Here is a 21921-nt window from a genome sequence, read left to right as displayed (position 1 = left end):
TTTATCCTGAGGGCAAATAAATGCCTGTGCCCCCTGGGCTACAACAGCAGAGCCTCAGAAGAACGGTTCTGGAGCTCTGTGAGGTTCACAGACAGACTTGGTGGTGGTCCAACAAAGCATACTTTTACACTGCTAATTAATCTTTACCCTGCATTGAATCCAAACATTAGTTTAATATTCAGAATATTACTTTTTAAGTTTCTCTAGGCCTTCAAAGAAAAAAGCCGTACCACGTTAAAAGTACTGATGCAAAGGTATGCAGAAGTGTGTACAAACTTGTAATGTATCTCTCTCTGCAGCTGTTTTGACTTAAACTGTCTCTCTTAGTCAAGTTTCCAAAATTTGGAGGAAACGTGAAGTGGAAAGTTTTCAATTAAAAATAGAAGGAGAGCTCCCATTTAAAACCATGACACTATATTGTCAATTTGGATAACCAAGAGCTCTCTGAGGTCATTCACAGCATGTTGTGGTACTGTTGGCTGAGGAACTTGGGCTATCTTGTTGGTGTCTGGCTTGTGTGTCCTCCTAAGCTGCTCCCCTCTTTTCTGGATCAAAGTGGTCCTTCTACACGTGGGGCAGCACCCAGAGTTAGTAGTTTCTGGGGGGGAACGTGTGTGTGCATTGTTTCTGTCTGCAGCACAAACCTAGCACACCCACAGTGGAGCTCTGCAGTCTCCATGAGTGACCGTCCTGGTTTAACCCAGCTGGCGACCCTGTAATAGGTCCTTGGGAAGACCCAACATCCCTCCTTCCTTCTTCTTCCCTGCCCTTTATATGCTGAGCGTGGTGTTACATGGCCTGGAACACCCATCCCTTTGGTCAGTCAGGGTCACCTGTCCCAGCTGTGTCCCCTCCCAGCTCCTTGGGCATCCCCACCCCACTCGCTGCTGGGCTGGGCTGAGAGGCAGAAAAGGCCTTGGCTCTGTGTAAGCCCTGTCAGCAATAACAAAAAACATCCCCATTATCAACACTGCTTCCAGCACAAATCCACATTATAACTCCATACCAGCTACTATGAAAAAAATGAGCTCTAGCCCAGCCAAAAGCAGCACATTGACACTTTCAGGAAAAATGAAGATAGGCAGGTGGACTTCTTTCTCTGCTGTTGCTTATCTCTGCTGAATTCCTCCTCTCTTGACGTGTTGAATGCTCCTTCTTTCTACAGAAAACTTTTTTTTTTTTAACTTGGGCTGTGATTATAAAAGCCTGGAGAGTAGCTGGCCTGCAGCAGCCAGGCTGTGCTTCCAAGGGGAGGTGGTTTACTGGGAGCTTTAGAAGTGAGCCTACACCTGCTGAGAAGGGAGTGGCAGGAATAACTTGCACCTAAGAGTACAAACAAGAAAAGCCAAAAGGAAAAAAGGAATAGGAGAACTTTGTAATGTTACAGTCTCTTCCATCTTCTTAAAGCAAGGTCATTAAACTCACCCTTTGCTTCAATAAGGCTTTTACTGGGTGTGGGAAGCCTTAGACTTATCATCTAGAAACTGTTGACAAAACCCTGTTTTTTCCATTGCAGTTTTTACATCTTTTTTCCCTGCCAGTATCTTGACAGTGAGGCTGTATTTCTTCAGAGGAAGATCAGATGTTCTTTTAACATTGCAGCAAAACTGTACCACTTAACCATGTTTTGATGCATAATGTAATCAGCTTGATTGCTTTTTAATATGTCATTCAGACCTACAGTTGCTGTCAGCTGGGCTGAATCTGTTCTCTTGGGGAATTTCAGTATTACTTTCTGTGGATCACAGCACCTGGTGGTAACAGAGTTTTTTTTTTTCTTAGGTGCAAGTCTGTGTCCCCAGGGAAAACGGTGACCTTAACAGGGGAGAGGCTGAAGCAAGGTGTGAAAAATGTGCTGGGTTCTTGGTATTCCTCTGCCTCTGCAGTGGGGAGGGAAGGGCTGAACAGAGTTCAGCCTTTCTGCACAAGTACCAGGTGGCACAGCTGCACTCTGGTGTAAGACAGGCATAAGTGATGCTGGGTACATACCTTGCAGGTTTTCTCTGGAGGAGAAGCTGAGCAGGATGAAGTGGCAGCCTGGAAACTGTGCTACTGAGAAGTCTTCCTTCTTGGGTATTAGTTGTACATGGCTTATTGTGGTTTGAGCACTGTGAAACTATTACTAAGTTGTAACAGCTTTAAATGTGTTCTGTTTACTTTGCAAATCACAGTGCCAGGTTCCATTAAGAGACAGGGTTTTTCTTCTTGAGTGTTTTGCTTTTGAAAGGCTTTATTGACAGTATGAGGTGTGAAAATAAGGAATACATGTGGCTGTGCTTTTTTTTTCTTCTCCATCTGAGTGTTGTAGCATATAATCTTTAATATGGATGTGATCTCACTAAAATACCAGCTGGTTGAATGTGGAACCTTTTCATGCTGGGCATTCTTGATTAATTGTGAACTAGACAGATTTGAGTAATTAAGATTTTCACTTTTCTTATTGGGGTGTGCTGGTCGTAAAAAATACGGGTGCTTCCATTTCTCCTTCATTTAAAGGAAGTATTTAAAAACCCCAAACAAATCAAACCCATGTGGACTCATAAGAAACCTGACATAGGTAAGAAATTATACTTGGCATTTTCATGTGCTTGCTTGCTTAAGCATACCATTATAGCTCTAAGTGTTCAGTATTCACTGCTTTTAACAGCAGTGTGCCTAATTTTCTGTGGCAAGATGCTTGGCTGCAGCTTGAATGAGTTAAAAATGGCAAGTAGCTGTTTTATATATACTGGGCACAAAAAAAATTGAACATAATGAAGTACTTGTGAAGTGTCCTTAAGGAAGAAAAAGGTCTCTGTGTGGGAGTGTGAGGAAGGATTAGAACTGAGACAGTCATTAATCCCCTTCCCCTCTTTTTAAAGAAAGAAGAATTTCTAAGTAACACTGGAAAGAATACTGCTAATTAGAAAGACTTAGAGATAAGAACATATTGGTAAAAACAACGCTAATAACTCACCCCTTCAGACTGATTCTGCACTGCAAGTGACTTTATCTTGCACAAAATACATATACTGGTTTCATATTTTCATGTCTGCTTCTTTAGCCTTTCCTCCTCCTTTCCTTTCTCTGTAGAAAACTTTTTGGCGAGGCTATTGATGCAAATTTGACCTTTAAGTTTTTGACTGAACAGCTCGTGTATCAGGAAATAGCTTAGAATGTGCAAGATAATTTATTGCAGGAATTTGGTGCATTTTATCACTCTTTGAAACTTCCAAGGCCTTTTAAAATTCCATCTCTCTAATCTTCCCCTTTACCACGGGGAGGTTCTGCTTTGTCCAGTGTCTGTGAGAGGTGCTGGGTGGCGAGGCTGAGGAGGTGGTTGCCGTGTAAGTGCCTTGTAAAAACAGTGAACAGCTCCCCAGCAGGGAGGGGAATGTCTGTCTGTCTGTCTTTTTTTTTGTCTTGCACCAAGCTGTGTTAGGTGGCACAGCAGGTGCCAGCATGGTCCTGTGTGAGCCAGGGGCTCCCTTGTCCCATCTCTGTGCCCTCTGGCTGCCCAAGGGGGATTGCTGAGCACAGGGTGCAACCCCCTCCCTTTCCTCTGGCTGTCCCCCCTGCCTGCTGCTTCTGTGGCCATATTAATATGGAGCAGCTGAAGTCACCCAGCTGGCCGTGGGCCAGCCTGTGCTGGATGTGCAGCTGGATGTGCAGACCACTCTTCACACCACCCAGGCGGGGATGTGAGCCATGGAGAGGGGCAGCACCAAGGGCACAGGTATGTCTGGTCTTTCTGCCCTGCCATCCTCAGCATATCCAATTCCTTGACATTTCCTGGGTTCTCCTTACTCTCTGTCCCACTGGGATAATTCTACTTTCTCTCTGGGTAGGCAGAGCGATGCTGTTTTGTAAGCTAATGGTCTGCCTCCATTAAGTCATTAAGCAACCACGCTTCATTGGTGAAAGTCGTGTTCAACAGGCTTGGCTTTTAAGGTCAGTAGAGCTGTGTAACAAAAAGGCAGGTGTGCACCTACAAGCACATCATACAAGCCAAACTTTTACAAATAATAGCAGGAGCTCTTTGCACATGATAACTACTGGTACAATAAATAGAAGTAGCAGCTCAGATTATCGTCATCGTTATTATCTTGGAAATGTCTGTATTAGCTGTTTCTTTTTTGGAAAAAGTCAAGCATTTTGCCTAAAATAATCTACAGGTTACTAAATTTGGGTGAAAAAAAAATACATGAGATCTGAAGTCATCTTGACAGGGATTGCATGTCTTACATTGATAAACCAATTGCACAGGCATAGGACTGGTATTTCTCTTTGTTTGTAATCTCAGTGCCTTTTTACTTTGTATGTACAGAGACTGTGGTGAAACACTAACTGGATTTACTACAGAAGGTAATAGGCTTTTTCTTGAAACAATGTTTGTCAACTTTAGAGAAAGCGGTTCCTCATAATCTTTTTATGAGTTCTTCTCAAGAACTGCAATAATAAATAAAAGGGCGGATGTTTGAAAACATAGCACAGAAAGCTAGCAAAAAGCTCCAATGGGTTTTGCTTCCTTAGAACATATAGCTCAAAGGAGAAAAAAAATACTAGTGGGGATTTGCTAACTATCTAGAATCTCATAACTGCCTGAAAAAGCTTAATAAACAATTGGAATTCAGTCTTTGCTAATGCAGTAGCTTTTTCAAACTTCTGTGCTACTGAAATGATTGGTGTTGATGTTTAAAACTGTGACTTCTAGTTTACCAAGGCTGCTGCAAAACATTTTGTTTCATCTTAATGCAGTAGATCTGCAAAGTGCCTCAGTCCACACTTTTTAAGAAAAACTTGAAAAGTAAAAAAGAAAAGAGAAAAGAGAAACTGTGTTTTGGACATGCCCTGCACACCTTGCCTCTCTCCATGTGAAGAACAGACTTTTCCTCCCTCATGCATCACCTGTGTTAAAGAAATTTCTGTGAGATCATGCATTGTCCAGAGATAATTGGTGTTCACTCCTCAAGTGAGAAAATGTGAAACTAACCTTGGCTGCTGTCATGTTCCGGGTACTGATGTTCTCATACTGAAACTAAACTTAACTCTTGCACTATTTCTGCTTTCAGGAGTTGTTGTACTGACCTTGCTTTAAAAGAGGAACTTAGCTCTGACTATGCTTTCAAGTTCACCTAGGAGTAGTAAATTCTCACGTGAAGGTCTTTGTTCTGTGTTTTTGTTTTGGTTTTCTGTTTGTTTTGGTTTTTAACTGTAGACTTTGGGATAGGTGCTTATAAGACTGTGATCTGAGATATTTCTTGATTTGTGTAAATTCTAGTGTTCTGTACATGCAGTTTTCTCTGTAACTGCCTTTTGTTTTATGGGGCTTTCTCAAGCACTTTCCTCTGACTGCATTTAACTATCCAGTTAAAAGCATTGGAAAATAATTTGCAAAGCATGTTCTGAATGGCAAATCTCTGTAACAGCCCATATGAAATACAACCAGGATTTCTTATTTAAGTGTCGGGATCTGATGGTAATACAAAATGAGAATATGTGTAGAAAGAAGTGAAATAGTTTCCAGTCACTTATTTCAGTATGACTTTGTGTGCTTAATAAAAAATAAAAAGCAGAATATTAAATATCCCAGAGAGAACAGAGAGGAGATGGAAAGGTTTTCCACCTTTCCAGTCTGTCAAACTAGGTGGCATAAAACTGAGTTTAAAAAACCACTCTTGTGCTTTTAATTTTTTTTCTGTGCATGCTTCTCCTGCTGTATGTATTTTTTGGTAATACTTCTCAGGAGTATCAACAGTATCACTTGTGCTTTATTACAAATAGTTTGTGTACTCATGGCACAAATACCAACCTCTTTGCTTCACCTCAATATGAACAAAAACTTTTTGTTTATGCTCTGCTCTAATCCATAACTATTTAATTATCTGTAGCTCTCTGATTAAAATTTCCTGTTAAAACATCTACATAATCCCTGTTGAAGTATTTCTTAGCCTTTTATAATCTAAGACAAAAGAAGTATGTTGCCTTACAGGAGTTGGTGCTTTCTCTTTCCTTTGTTGTTTACTCTACAAACTTGGTTTTATTCCACATGAGCAGGATTACTGTGACAACATGGGTTATATCTTTTTATGTCTTTCCTAACATATCCCTAGTAAATAACATAGATGTGCATTTCCAGCTGACTGACGTGAGTCAATTGGCTAAATACCATGGCAGCCAAGAGATGTCAAATGCAGGAGGTGTTAGTTTGGACTCAGTGCATTGCCTTTTGTTGTCACTGTTGATATTTTGCACATGCAAACCCAAAGTCAGTGTGGTAACTGGAATTTTGCCTGGTTGATTTTTTTTTTTATTTTTTTCTTCTGTTTGACTTCTGAAAAGCTGAGACTTGGTTTGCTCTTGGAGCTACTGCTGTTTGTGCTGGGCTGCTAAATGTCTAAACATGGACTGAAGCTGTGGTGAAAACAGTAGCCTATAACCAACACTTTGGAATTTGCAGGTGTGGGCAAGGTCTCTTTGAGATTGCTCTGCTACTTTTGGACCTGCAGGTGATAGCAAGAATAGTCTTGCATTCAGATGGTATTTCAGAAAAATTCCTTGCATGTGACGCAAAAGAGAATGAAGAGTTGTGTAAAACAGATGCTTGAATGTTTTTGCATATGTGTTGGCCAGTGAAAGACCCTCTACAGTGTACCAAATGTATGAAATTTGTTCAAGTTAATAAAGCTGCTTTTTTGATAATCTATTTGTGGAACTGCTGGTTGTGCTGCACAGAATGGGAGTGGGGTTCTAAAAACTCAAATGGCTAAAGAGCCTTTTTTTTTCCTGTTTGCTAACACAGTTAATCCAACCCATTTTTGTCATAATAAGAAATGTTTTCTATGCTTACTAAAAAGGATCCTTAGCTTAGCATGTGGCTTAATTTTTAACTCCTTGAACCATTCTTGGTTTTTTCAAGACCAAGATTATAACTGGCAAAAAGGAACACAATGCTCTACTGTCACTTGTACATACTGCAGTAAGCCTCAGCAGCATTGAATCATCCAGTGTAATTATGATAGTTTCACTCAGTTCTTCACCATTTTTAGAGGATTCCCTCCACCCCAAGACTATTTCTTTCATTTAAATTCTTTGTCTGTTATCATTTAGTCTGAGGAAAACAGTCGTCCTTATTAACATGAAACTGAGGTCATTTTGATGTCATTCTTCAGAAAGAATTTAAATTTCTTCACAACAGGACACTACTGTGAAAACTGACTCTTTAAAATGAACTACTTTATTTGCATTGTAATTTCAGCTGGGCCTTTAATCGAAGGCAATTCAGTTAAGTCTCTACATCAGCTTTAGTCTGTGAAACTGATTGTCATTTTTTTCTGAATAGTTGGCAGTGTGATCGATATTTCTGTGACTTAGTATTCTAATAGTAATGGCAGCAGTGAGGAGATGACGAATTGAGGCAGTTGCCAAAAGTAGCAGCCAGCTTCTTCTCTAAATGACAGCCACAGTGCTAAAGTGCAGCGAGAGCAGTCACAGTCCAAAAGAAACACACCAGTAACAGTTTGAAATCATAGTGCCACATCTTGATGGCATCTTTTGTTTTCTTAATGGAAGAAGTGTCGTCAACGTGTTATTAGGCCAGTCCCAGTCACCCATTTTTACAAACTGGTAGCAGAAGACTTCTAAGATTCCTTTGTTGGCTCTGAGATGTAGGACACAGCTAATTAGCAAGCTCCTTCATTTGAAGCGTCTTCATTAGAGATAATGCCTAATCATGGTTAATGACAGTATTTATTATAATAGTGGATAGTCTGGAGCTGCATCAAATAGTGATTTGTTACTCAATGCTGCTGAATAATTTGCTTGTTCCAGTAATCACCCTGTCCATGGTTATTTTCTTGCAAGAGCATCTTGTATATTGGAATACTCTGACTGGCTTGCTATGCTTGCACTGATATTTCTTGATCCTTTCTTGGACACATAAGATTCCCAGATGATACAAGCTGTCACACTCTTTCCTAACTCCTCCTCAAAATGATTCAATTGTTTATTATTTTCTGCCCCACAACAGGAAACAGGACAGTTCATAGAGATCAGCTCTTCTAGCTTGCAGGATGTGTAAAGTCAAGGCAACATTTTCTTCTTTGTTTTCCTACACAGATGATGTAGGTTATCTCCAGGCAAGAATAACCTTAGGCTTGTGAGACTCTGTAATGGCAAAACTTCACTGTGCAGAATTTAGCCATCCCTTTTTGCTGCACACACCCAGTCATTACCAGTGTTTTGTTTAGTTTACACAATTATCTTATGTAGATAAAACGAGTTACTTTTTATAAATGTAATTTAATAAGCATTTACACAATATGGCATGGCTTAGATGACCCTTAATCACTTGTGATTCAACTTGTTGGATGAGCAAATTTGCCAGTACTTATTTTATGGAAAACACAGAAATGAAACTTTAAAATTAAGCTGTATGTTAGCACAACTGCATCCCTCAGACAACTGTGTGTCATATTGAGCAATGCTGGGAGGACAGTTGATTGCAGGAAGTCTAAAAATACTTTGTATAGGTTCATTGCCTCAGACACGCTTGAAGTGACTGCAAACTCAAATGTATGCTTGTTAATATCCCACAGCTTGCAGTTCCAGGGTTTGGAACGGAGAGCCTCTATAGAAAAAAGCAGTGAAACTTTGAATTTGCATTTAGAATAATGTGCTTAGGCAACATCAACTGTCTCATCCTGTGCAGAGTTATTGCAGTTTCTCTTTTCCCCCTGTAAACATCTGGGATTGTGATAATTCTCTAGATTACCTTGGAAAAACAACAGGACGTTACACTTGCAGGAAATCAATTGTTGTCCTCCCGAGATACTTGTCTGCAAGTGTGTGTGCACCCATGCACAGCTGCGGGGAGATTCTTGGAGGATGAGCAAGGCTTGTTTTCTTTGTGATCTTAAGAGGCACCTCTGATCAAGTATAAATAAATACAACCAGCTTTCCCTTTTAAGTTGGAATCTTGAAGCCAAAGCATCCAAGATGCAGCGGCGTGCAGGCTGTGCAGACATCCTTCCTGCAGATGGCCTCGGGAAACTGTGGCTCTAGGAGGAGTTCAGTGGGTGGTGAGCTGTGTGCCACCCACCCCACACATCCCCCCGCAGCAGGACAGGGACCAGGGCTGCCCCTGTGTGGGCAGGGCTTTGCTGAAATGCCCATGGTGTGTTATTGCTGCTAGCTGATGCTACTTTAACTGCTCAGGTCTTGGGGCTGATTAATCGGTTTTCCCTCTTCTGGTAGGTCTGTTTCTTCCATGGTGTTTTGTACCTGGAACAGCTCACCCTATACATGTCTTGTCTCTTTGCATGCACTTCAGTGCTTCCCCCTCTTCCATAACACTCACTGTACTTCGTGAAACATTTCAAGTGTGCTTTTAATCAGTAAAATTAATGAGACTGTTCTGTTTTTCTTTTTGACTATAAATTTATACCGTAAAATCTCATGCAGTTTCAATTCATATGTTAACGAATGACTGCTCGGTGCTCTTGGAACAATGGCTGAAATCACTGTCTTACCAAATGTCGGTAATTTATAATTGTAAAATCATGTTGTTTCTGGTGTATGCATACCATATCTCTGTATGTAATAATGTACAACAGAAATTAGGGGCAGGAGGCAGATTCCAAAAAAAGATGTTATCCTTTCTTTTTCAGCCCTGAATCTGCACTACAGAGATTAGAAGATATGGCAGGTTGGTTATTAGCAACATCTTGGGTCTAGAGCTCACTCTGCTAGAGCTCTGCTGCCTCTGAAGACTTGTCTAGGCCAGCTTTTTATTTTGACTATTAGTAAGACAACGCCCTGGAGCTCCTTTCTCTCCAGCTGGTCTGTCCCCTGGTAATGGTGGTTCCCTGCTCGCCTGTGTGAGAGAGCTGGCTGGGGGCTAAGATCAGCAGGAGTGCTCAGGGTTCCTTGCTCTGACGGGGATGCAGTGAGTTTGTGAGCCTGTGTGTGACTGTGTGTGACTGTGTGTGTGTGTGCCCTGGCGTGGTGCTGCTCAGGGAGGCTGTTTGCTGTGCTGGGCAGGCTGAGATACGCCTCGCTGCAGACGTGGTCTTGGCGGGGCCGTGCAGCCAATGTGTTGAGGTTTGTGGTTCCTGAACTGCATCCCTTGCAAATCCTGTAGGTGAGGTTTGAAAGCATGCTGGCCTGAGGAGCACCTGCACTTTCCCAGGACGGACTCTTTTAAATATGCAAAATTACAAAAACACCCAAACAACCCCAATCCTATACGTAATGTGGTCAAATGTCCACCTCCAGAAGCATTTTCTCATCTTTAAAGTTTTCTGTGGGTGTAAGTTCCAGTGCAGCTTCACACTCTGCTTCATCATAATGAAGTCAGAAAGAAATTAATGTCAGGTGGGAAGATATTTCTTAAAGCCTTCTTTCAACATTTGCACCTATTGCAATGCCCTGGTTAGATGTGTGGAGCAATCTGTAGGTTCTGACCAACGAGAAATGTGCCAGAAATAGCATGTTTTTATGACCCAAAATGACTTGTCAGGCATCAAGCATTATTATGGTCTTGCATACCAAGCTTGAGATAATAATTTCCTGATATGTGGCAGTAATTGGAAATATTTTTAAAATTATTTTTATAATTGCAGTTCCTATTCCGAAACAAATCACCATTTCCTACTTGTCCTGCACTGAAGATCAGTTTCTTCCTGTCTTTCACTCTTCTCCATTCACTGCTTGCTTGCATGTTCATGCAATTTTAAGATGCCTATCTTGCACTAGGAGAAGTATTTAGGACCTTGGAGATCAACAAGAATAAGCAAATCCAGGAATTGCATGATTCTATCACTCGGTTTCTATCAAAAGGAAGGCAATTTCTTAATTTAGTCTTAGTCTATTCTGCATGATGACCTGCATGCATGAATTCTTACTTTCTGCTCTCTCCTATCCCTCCTCCCCATTCCAGATCCTCCAGAAAAATGAGCAGAAAGGTGAACAGTGACTTGATTTTTTTTTTTTTTTTTAAACTGCTTATTTTCCCCCTTTTTAATCCTCTGAGCACTCTTGGTGATTCACTGGTCTTTCACCATAATGGGCAAGTACCTGTGTATCTCTGTGGTGCTCAGACTGGGTCTAGTCAGCAGCACAGTGTGTTCATTTCTGTCCATGTTGTGCCTTTCTGTTGAGAATAACAAAAATGACTGTGGGAGAAAAATGGTCCCACTGATAAATGAGTGACAGAAAGCCAATAAATTGTGTGCTTTGCTATTAGAAATGAATTCTCTTATCCTAATGCAGCTCCCTGGGCTTTATGTGACTCTCCTACCTGAGAGTTACTTTAATCTAAATGACAATTTTATAGAGCATCACACAGAGGCATTAAGCAAATTTGAGATGCATGGTAAAACAAGTGTCATATAAAGTTGATCTCTTGTTTGGTTTGTTGTTCTTTTTTTTTGAGAGTGCAACTCACACGTTTTTTGACTTTTCACTTAATTAATGTTTTGGATCCCAATGAAAACTAACATAATAACATCAGGAATCTTATTACAGATAGACCATCCAATGAATTTCAAAGTTTTAGGTTGCCTAACATCTCCCATTATAGCATTGTCTTAGCTAAATCATGTTTTAACTGGTTGTGTAATGACTTTTGGTCCTGGATATCTGTTGTAAGCTGTGTGTGAGAAAAGGAGTAAAAATGAGATAATTACTGGTTTGTTTAAGCAAGATGTCCTTCTTTGTCCTCTACCCCTGTTAAATTCTTTCACTAGAAAGGCTGAGAGACCCTGGAAGGTATTTCAATGTTTTTCAACAAGAGCTTTTTTTTTTTTTTTTTTTTTTGGTGGGGGGTGGGAAGGAAAATCTTGGCCTCAGAAGGAAGAGACTTTTGGAATATTGTTCAAATATGAAAAGAATAGAAAGTTCCTGGATGGGACATAATTAAATATCTAAGTCTATTAACAGCTCAGCAGTGTAAAGACAGACACTTCTGCACTGTGTGTGTTCCATGCTTACAGAGACCAGCTAACAATTGCCCAATCTAGGTGGATTTCAGTGTTATGCTAGTGGCAGAATAATAATGCCACTTTTAATACCAATATTTGATACTTTAGATGAACTAAAACATTATTAAAGTGTTATATTTTTCCTTCTCTTTGTAGCCAAGCCACAAGCATTTTCCTTCCTCTCCTCTGTCTTGTCTCCTTTTTATCAGCTCAGTTATTTTGTTGAAATAATGGAAGAAGCATTGTTGATTTGTATCTAGAGTTTTGGTTTTTGTGCATTTTTTAAACTGTATTACAATTTTATATTCTACTTTGAAGAACTAATATGTATTTGGGTAGCAAGGGTAAATTATTTATAAGTCTTCATTTAATTATTTGAACTAGAGCTGTCTGCCTTCACTTTGGGATGTGCAAAGATGACATGCTAAAAATAGAACTGCTTGAATTGAGCGTGCTTGTGGAAAAGTAGGGCAGAAAATGTAGATATTTTTCAAAGATACGTGTTTTGTCATATCTCAAATGTTGAGTTCCACAGAGTTACTTTTTGGTATCTTAATGTCTAAATAAAGATTGCTCAGCAGAGCAAGAGTCCCAAGTCAGATCGTGGCTTCTGTTGGGCCAGCTGAGTCAGTGGCTTACTAGGCAGTTAATTTGGGATAACAAGGTCCAAAGCCTTATTGCCCTGACATTGCCATGCTGGCTTTGCCATTTTGCATTTCCATTTTAAGTGAGTATCCTGGCAGTGGAGTGAGATGCATTCAGAAGAGTTTTGGGTGCTTGGCCCAGCAAAATGGGCTGATAATCGGGGTTGTGAACGTGTAAAGCTGCTTCCTATTTGTTGTGTTAGTTGTGTGCGTGTTTAACATTTAGATTTTCTCATTACCCTCATCTCTCAAATAGAACCAGTTTTATTGGTACATGCCTTATGTTACTTTGAAGTTGGATGCTCCCAGCTTTGGTGAGTGAAGGGCATTAATTACTGTAGCATTTTTATATTGGTGACAGTAAAACAAGCAGGGGAGCTGTGCTTTGTGAGCTCCACTTGATGGTACCTGGGGAAGAAGCTTGTGCTTCAGAAAAGGCAGCTACGGATGTTCTGTGAAGCTTTAAGATTTTTTTCCAACGTGATCTTTATCAACTGTAAACATGCCAATTGTTATATGTAAATGTCATGTTCTCCATGGGAGCTGCTGTATAGAATGCATAGCATATGTATGTCAAATTTACCAACAGAACGTGGCTCATAACCTGCTGGATAGAAGTCACATGAATTTTCGGCTTTAGGAGCTAGCAGTGTGTTCCCTGCACAGTTCCTTTTATGCTGTGGAGTAGAAGCTGTGCCTGGTTTGTGGCAGTGAGTCTCTGCAGGAGTGATAGCAGAGTAAGCCGATTAGCATGATTGATACTGAGTGTCAGGGGACTGCCATAATGGGCTACCATTGTGAAACCACACACGGATGAGGTAATCTCATTAGATGATTAAAACCTTCATTGAGTCCACCAGATTGCAGAGCTTTCAGTAGCATTGCTGTTGGGGACTGGTGCTAAAGAAGTGTAGTGCTCTCCTTGGGGTGATGCTGAAATGGAGATCTCGCTGGGTTTTTCTCCTGGATAATAGTTGCAGCAGCTGGAGGCTGATGAAGAATGTTCCATCTTTCTGTGTTTAAAAGTAAGGTTCTGTATGATGATGCAGTTTTCTCTTAAAATCGTTGTCAGCCTTGTGCTAGTTTTATCATGCTTTGCTGTTCTTTGTGAAATTCTGTAATATTGCTGTTGGGAGGATGTGCTTTGTGTACCTTCCTATGGAGTATCTCGGTGTATGGATCACCGTGGTGCTTTTGTAAAGTGTCTGTGTTTTTCCCGCAGGCTGGCTTTGCCTTTGTGATGAGGGGTAGTGTAAGTGTCACTCCTTGTCCTGTTGCCTGTCCTGTTTACAAGCAGTGTGGCAGGCAGCATGTGCCCACACCAGAGCTGCTGGTGTACAGAAACCCCACCTGACTTCTTCACGTGCTTCTGGTTCTAAGGAGCCCATTGAGAACGCTGAATTTCAAATTAAAATTGTTATGCTTGATTAGTCCTATACTTGAGCTTTGCTTTTGCTAGCAAGCTACAAAATTTCTTATTCTGGATCTCCAGTGTTGCAATATTTGTAATGCCAGGATTACTAGCTCAGAATTTTGGAAAGTCAGGACTGCTGTTGTGAGACTGGTAGTGACCACTGTTGCTGTAAAATCAGACTTTTCTGTATTAAAAAATAGTCCAGTTGATCTGTTGGGAGCTTGAGTACAAACAGAAGAAAGATTTGTAACTTCCATTGTGTGTCCTGAGCAATTTGTCCATTTTTGCTTACATAAAGTACTAATAAGCACATCTAATGAGACAAAAGCACACGTATTCCATTTTTTGACAAGAGAACCCCAGCAATGCATTATCTTCTGAATTCTGTTGTCAAATGTGGTTTATTTATTTAGCAGTTCTGCAAGGAAGTGACCTTTGTCTAGGAGCTATTTTGGATCTGGTGTCAGAAAAAAAAAACAAAAAAAACCCCAGAAATCCACCACAACAGACTATTCCAGTATGTGAAGAAGTGGGGCAATATACACACTATGAAGAGAATGTTCTTTCACGTGTATTTGACAAAATAAAATGACAAACTTGTACAAGTTAGGAAGAGGTTACAGACACCAGTATTATGTGGATTGTGATTTGCAGAGCAAATGCACATCAAATTTTCAGATTTGATTTTACCAGCTTGCTAAAAATGGCATAGCTTGATGGTAGGAGACATTGTCTAGTGATTGAGTTTAAAATCCAGGGTTATACTGGCTATCAGTGATAGGTAAATTAGAGACAGGCAGGCAGGCCAATAATTTATATGCAAAATCAAGTAAAGTTTCCTCAAATACCAAATACTTAGGAAAATAAATGAATTGAAAAGTGTCTAATTTTTTTCATTTTGAAAAAAACTTTTGAACTGTACACAAAGTGTTATTTTACTGTAGTTATCTCCCTGTGTTGAGGACTGAAGTGAGTTGACTCTTACAATATCTTATGAATGTATACTTATGAAAATATTTTCCATTTCAACTTCAGCTTGTTCTCAAATATGAATTATCTCAAGATCTCCTTTTTGGAGACCTTGGTCAAGTTCTGATGCTTCCTGAAATGTTTGGGGCTACTCTATTAATTGCACTTCTTTGCAGTTACTTTTTTACCTTAAGGGCAAAGGCAGACTTTGTCATGCAGCTCTATTTTGCCAGTGAAGGACCTGTTCCTCTGAATAGAATATAAAATTATGGAGCGTTTCCATGAAACAAGGCAAGTGTTTTGATTATGAGAATAGAAAACCTCCTTTGTTGGTATGAGTGCAGCCCAGCTTACTCTTTCCAGAGCGTCTCCTGTGAAGGAAGGAGAGAAATTCACAAATGAGAGACCTCACAAGACCCTTTCCTAAGGGAATGAGTTACTGGCTGTACTTCTTCATGCAGCTGTCTTCTTTCTGCATGTTGGATGTGCTTAGAAAAGGAACTCTGGGGGTGATACCTCAGCCCTCTTGGCTGTTGGAACAGATTAGTGACTTCAGGATCACCAAGACAGAATGTAAGCTAGGGAGATTAATCCATGATTGTATTTGTTAGTCTGCCTTTCTTATTTAAAACTTATCTCTCTTTTTCTGCTTATATAGGCTGGTTGTAAAATGGCTGAAAAAATCCATAATCTCTCTTGGTTCAGATGTACTTGTTTCAACTCTGTATCTGTAAACCCAGTCTCCTGGAGAACAGCTGTAAATGACCTGTCTCCAAACACCTCTCCTGACTGAAGTGAGAAAAAAAAATACTTTTAATGTCATTTTTTTAGATAAATGTTGGGTAGAGTGGAGAATTGTAGTCAAGGGCCTGAGTGGTTGCAGAAGAGAGGGGGGTAAGACTGAGCCCTCCTCCTTAGAAAGTGTAGTGGAAGATCTAGGTTACCCAGAATGTTTTTTTGGTCCTTATTCTTTGTTCTTAAAGAAAACAAATAGTCTTTTTCCACTGGCTCAAATTTTGATGATGGTAATTTGTGCTTTGCCCACCAATTTCCTTTCACTGTAAGAAATCTATATCCGCTGATTCTTTGTTTCTTTTGCCTTGGGTTAAGCCAGGTGATTTAAACTACTTGATTGTCTGTCTGTATGAAATGTTCAGAAGTTATTTTGCTAAGCGTGAAACAGCTCTTGAGCCATCTTTTTTTTTTTTTTTCCAAGAAACTTTCCACATTTCTTAAAATAGTGTGTTCACAACATATTTTGCTCCACTGTTTCGTGCTGTTTTCTTCCTTCCCACCTCCCATAACAGCCTGGTGGGTGAACCCAAGCAGCAGCTCATGATCTACCTCTTTGCTGTTTCTTTTGTAATGTGTTTGCTGAGCTGGCTGGCCTGCCTCCAAAAGTGCATAAGTGTGTTTATACATGCAGCCTAACAATAGTATCATAACACCAATTTGTTTTACCTGGGCTGGAAATAACAATCTAAATATTGTGAATCAAAGAGAAAGCAGTCATTTGTATATGCCTCTCTACCCTGCCAGCTCATTTCTGTTGAGTGTGATAAAGTCACTGAAACTTTTCTAACATTCTGTGGGAATTTTGTCAGTTCTGTCAGGATGATGTGATACCTCTTTTAAATGCTAAGAGAAGTTCAGCTTCTCCCCCAAGCTGCATCCAATGCTGCCAGGCAGAAGGTAATTTGTATGTCTAATTCAGGCACAAGGTATTGCAGAAAATCATCTATCCCTGCCACCATGGGGAGGAATTCATAGTATAGAAAACCATTAAACTGTGAACCATTAAACTATGTTTTTATTGTTGTGTTTGAGCAGAGTTGTAAGAGGTAGAAAGCATACAATAAATACTGGTTATGCTTATTTATTAGTCATGAAATGTCTAACAAATTGATTGATCAGTGTATTTTAGGTTAAGGTGCCAAGACATTAAAATAAGTGCTTTTTATTGTTACTTTGATTCAGCAACTTTCATCACCAAAATAATTTTCCTCTGGATTGAAACAATTTGGATTGCGTCCATCAGTAGCTGATGTGAGCAGCCCTAGCAGTATTTATACTATTCACATGCCATGGGGCCTCATGTTTTAAAGTTTATGTTTTTGAACCTAAACATTCTGGCTATATCATCCCATCGGCCTATCCTCAAAATCTTCTGATCTTCACTGGGTGGTGGTGTAATTTTCCTTTAGTAAAATCTAGGTTGACTTGTCCAATCTATTGAAATATGCCTAATCTTCTGTTGAAAAAAAAAATTAAATAGGAGTGTAAGAATGGATGTTCTGGCCATTCTGGCACATCAGCTTGCTACCAAAAGTGAGAATGCTTTTGTTTCCACATCACTCAGCCTTTGGCCTCTCTGCCTGTGGAGCATAATGAGTGCTCTCAAATCATGCAGTAGCTCCAGGGAAGTGGCACCTACCTGACAGGGGGCTGGAGCTGGCAGCAGCAGCACAGATAAAGTGACATTAGTGGTGTCTTGCCTGTGCACTCAGTGACAGTGAAGGTACAGTCCCTCTGTATCACTGATTTCCAAAATTCTGGTTTGACATTGGTTATTGCTGGTCTTAGTCTCTCATTATTCAAGTTGTGATTAAGCAGCTTTCAGCTCTACGTCTTTCTGGGAGGAAGAGGCAAAACAACATGTTCAAATTGAAATCATCAAATCTGGATTCATAATAATAATGTTATATGTAGGTTTAGGAGGTGGAAAATCTTGTACAAGATACTGCACAAAATGAAATCTTGTTTCTGATTTCACGCCTCTTGCTCTCATGGCTCTTTCCATTTCAAGGACTAAAAAATGGTCATTGTTAGAAATAGAATACACTTTTTCAATGTCATGATGTAGAGACTGGAAAACAACCACTGCTACAGCAAATCATTATTACTTATTACATTATTATGAGTTATTATTATTCATAAGTGGCTCCAGAATGAAAAGGGTTAAGTTAGGAGTTGAGATAAAGTACCTGCTCAATTAAGTTGTTTTGTCCATTTGAGGTTATCCGCTATTAAAAATATTTTGAAACTTCTGCATGTGTACCTTATAATTCTGTTAGATGACAAACAAAATGTAGAAAAACATGTTTTTCCCTTTCCACAGTCACATTGTTCCTGAAGTGCTGGCAGTGGTAAGAGCTTCCAGTCAGTAAACAAAGTAGATGCCGTTTAGGTGTATAAGAAAGACAACAAATAAAGTAACAAGGAGTCCAGTTTTAGAGTTTCTTTCCTGCCTGTAAGTTAAAAATTAAACACTTTTATAGCAAATGAAACCAGTTATGAAACTCTCACCAAAAAAAAAAAAAAAAAAAAAAGGTGGAAAAAAACAGTTGGATAATTCGGTGCTTGCTTTTCATGTCAAAGAGCAAAACGTAAAAATGTGAAGTACTTTGCAGACCAGATAAGGTAAAAGGTAACACTTGACTCTGCTCAAAACTACCAAAATAAATAATAAAAATCTGATGGGGTTTAAATTCTCAGAGCTGTGTTGGTAATTTAATGGTAGATTTTTTTCTTCTTTCAAGTATTTTTAATGTTTTTCTCTATTCCGTGATGTGATCTGATACAAATGAAGGAATGAACAATCTCACTGTACTGAGCAAACAGCAGGCTAATTGTTCACTTTTTATTGAGTGCACAGAGGAGGAGGGGAATAGTTTGTGGTGAGATCAGAAATTTTTGTTTTTCATGAATCTCTTAGTTACTCATCAGAAGGATGCTGTTATTAAAAAGAACAAGAACAACAACCTCCACAAGGATAAATGCTTAAAAGAAAAGATCCTTCTTAGCACTAGAAGGTGGAGATGAATGGTGATATTTAAAATGTCTTGAGTTTGTGGGCATTTCCTAGATTACAAGGATGATCTTACAGGGCCTTTTACCTCATCTTGTCCTTTATCCAGAGAAATGCCTGGCAGGAGAATGCATTTCTAGTGAATTTGACATTGAAACGATGCCACTTAAATTATTTATCCTTAGATGATACCGAAGATGTTTGTATTCATCAGCTGCCCAGATGCACAAAGCGTGACTTTTCTTATGCTTAGATGAAGCCTTAGATGTGGGATGCTTTTAACTGAGCTAAATGTGAAACACTGGACATTTGGTAAACTAAATGCCCTTTGTCTGGTAGGTGGTGAGATGCAGGGAGCTGTTCAGCTGGAGCTGCAGCACAGCTGTGGTATCTGCCCTTGGAAATGAGGGCTAAGAAACAAGTTCCTCCTTTCATAAAACAGCTACATGAAGATATTTTTATTTTTCTCTGTTTGCTTATTTTTTGTCATATGATATTTACAGCAAAAGAGTATTAGTCAAAATGACAAGAGCTGTTGAAGAATGATTTCACCCAGCAATTGTTGAAGGAAATGCTTCATTTTTAGAGAGAATGACATAAAGCTTTCTATCTTTTCACTTGCTTATACTTAGCATCCAAACTGAATTTAAGGTGAGTCTGGGAAGAAGCATAATTATATCTGTCACCTTCTAGTTCTTTTGTTTTTTTGCTTTTCTCCTCTCAGGCATGCTTACTCCCTATTTTTTAATTTTCATTTTATTTTGAATGAAGGTTTTGTGGACCCTGGGGGCTGGCCATTAATTTTAGGCCATTGTGTGAATGTTAACTACTTAAAAATAGTCATGGAGCCAACCTTGCTTCCTCTCAGGGTTTATCAGTTGGAAGCATCTTCTTTTTATCCCATGTGTAAGCAAAGACCTCTCTGGATTGATGATTTGATCTGTATAATGGAAAATCTAGGCAGGATATCCTTTCTCTGTTATTCCTTGGTGTGATGGCATCAGGTTGTGTCTTAAAAAGGGGGAAGGGAAGAGGAGGATCCTATTAGCAGACAGAGTGGTATCAAGGGACTCTTAAACTGCAGGCTGGCTGAGGACCTTGTATTTACTTTCCTTGTTGAGCTATTTGTGCTTCAAGCTGCTCCTCTAACATGTCAGTGGTGGCTTGTGCTGCTGTGCCCAGAATCTTGCTCGTGTGCTGTTTGAATGTTCTGTGTTTGGAAGTTGTTGTTGGATACCGAGGGCTGTGAGGGGCTTCTCTGGAGTTATTTTGAGCTCTAGGCAGACCTAAATGAAATACTGCATTGACAAGGTAGATCCAGTCTTATCCTGCAGAAATGCAGTGCCCGAGCTTCCCCTGCCAAGAAAAGAATGTTTCTGTTGTAATTCTATTATTAAAATGCCTCTGAAATGGAGCAGTGCCTAATGTGCAATAGAGGTGCAGTGAATGCTGGATAAAGTGTATGCATAACGTACTCAGAATTATGTTGGAACATTAATAATGTTGGAAAATTATTATGACCTTGCACTCCAGCATGCTTGTAACTATTCCATGTAATACTCACAGCTTGAAATTTTCCTCGGTGTTTGCAAGGCAGAGGATGTCACCAACCCCTCTGATGGTGGGAGATCCTTGGGTTTGGTGTGCTCAGGACCAGGAGTCTGTGTAAAAATGCCACTGACTCTTTATCCCACCCCCTGCCCCTTCCTTTGTACAGAAAACACAGTGTAGCCCTGGTGCAAGAGGTGAGCCCCTCTCTGAGTTGGTGCTTTTGTTCTTCTGTGACCTCTGTGTGTTGTGGTGTAACCACAGAGGAGGAACCTGAGACGTGGTTGTGGCTTTGCAAAATAATAATCAGCAGGTAGTTGGGGTGCAAGGCAAAAAACATTATAACTAATAAAAAGAAATGCTGCAATTGCCCATTTGGACTTTGGAATCTGGAACTCTTCAGTGTTTGTGCCAAGCTGTTGGTACAATTTAAAGCACATGAATTTTTTACTGGTAATGGAGATATGTATGGGATCACTGCTTGGGCTTTTATGTGAGGAGTAAAGATCTTTCCTTCTACACCACAAAGTGCATCTTGGCTACTTGGATTTAGCAAAAGTCCTTTTTGTCTTAGCAAACTGACCTGTGACTTTCACTTGTGACCATGGTGACTTTAATCCATCACCATGGATTAACTGCAGTGTTTAAATGGGCACTTGCATTTCTTATAAGAATGTCTTCTAATTTTATGGGACAGATACCTATTTCTGATCTAGAAGCTCAGATAAATAAAAGTTTTTTAAAGAAAGACAAAATGCTCTTAGAAACTTCTACCTCTCTTGCTAACACTGCTGGAAAACTAAGTTTGTTGTATAAAACAGCCTAATGACTGTGACTTAAACACAAAATCTCAACATATGCAAGCATTTGTACCTCTGTGCTCTTAACAGTGCCTAGTAAAAGTTTCACAGACTTTAGCCCCATTCAACCTAGGATTTTGAGTTAATTTTTTAAGTCTATGTAGATAATGTGTTTTAAGCAGCTGTTGAAAAAACCAAAGCAAGGGAAGTTTTTCGAATCTTAAGCCCACCCCTCATGTATTAAATCATTTGAAATCTTACAATTGCTGTTATTTTCAGTCCATTGTGTCTGCTTCCTGTTGGTCAAAGGTTATGAGGATAGGGTGGTGTAGAGAGAGGTGGGAAGCCGGCAGGAAAAAGAAAGCTTTGCTTATTTTGGGGTAGACAAAACTACAGAAATGGCCACGACATCGCTTACATTTTCTGAAGGCTTGAAGAGGTAAACCAGTCGAAAACTGTGCTCTTGATGTTGTTTACTTTTCTGCTTTGTAACTTAGGTATGGGGAGAATGAATGGGAGTGAGTAAACAGGGGCTTCCTTAAAGAATGTTATCTTTGTGCTTGAAATTTTTTTTTGTTCAAAAAGAGCTTTAGTTTTGATTTACAAGTTAACTCGGTGAATTCTCCTTTCTGAAGCAAGAGCCTAAACCTCTCTACCTGTTTGTTCACTCGTATCACTAGCTCTAAAAAAGAAAAACAAGAGAAAGGTTTTGCCATGAAGTGCAAACAGAAGCTCTGATTATGGATGTGTATTAAGTGTGTTAATACAGCTCTCTAAA

The 21921-nt window shown here is 39.7% G+C and overlaps 1 protein-coding gene across 7 annotated transcripts in view; it reads left to right on the top strand.

Annotated features, from left to right (window-relative positions):
- Positions 1 to 21921, top strand: part of GAB1 (GRB2 associated binding protein 1) — a 94959-nt gene that overhangs the window by 22631 nt on the left and 50407 nt on the right. For 2 of the 7 annotated variants that reach the window (XM_088164131.1, XM_088164127.1), the window contains exon 1: positions 13286 to 13629. The exons of 2 other annotated variants lie outside the window; for them this stretch is intronic. Coding sequence is in view for 1 of the 5 variants with exons in the window: in XM_088164126.1 (XP_088020252.1) it covers positions 3632 to 3715 (84 nt within the window). In the remaining 4 variants the exon portion in view is untranslated. Of the gene's footprint in view, positions 1 to 3620; positions 3716 to 13285; positions 13630 to 19162; positions 19447 to 21453; positions 21583 to 21921 lie in introns of those variants that run through there. 3 more of the 7 variants (XM_088164126.1, XM_088164128.1, XM_088164130.1) reach the window with 3 other exon arrangements.

Source organism: Sturnus vulgaris, chromosome 4, assembly GCF_052056855.1.
Source record: "Sturnus vulgaris isolate bStuVul1 chromosome 4, bStuVul1.hap1, whole genome shotgun sequence".
In the NCBI taxonomy this organism is placed as follows: Eukaryota; Metazoa; Chordata; class Aves; order Passeriformes; family Sturnidae; genus Sturnus; species Sturnus vulgaris.
This window is presented reverse-complemented; position numbering and strand designations above follow the sequence as displayed.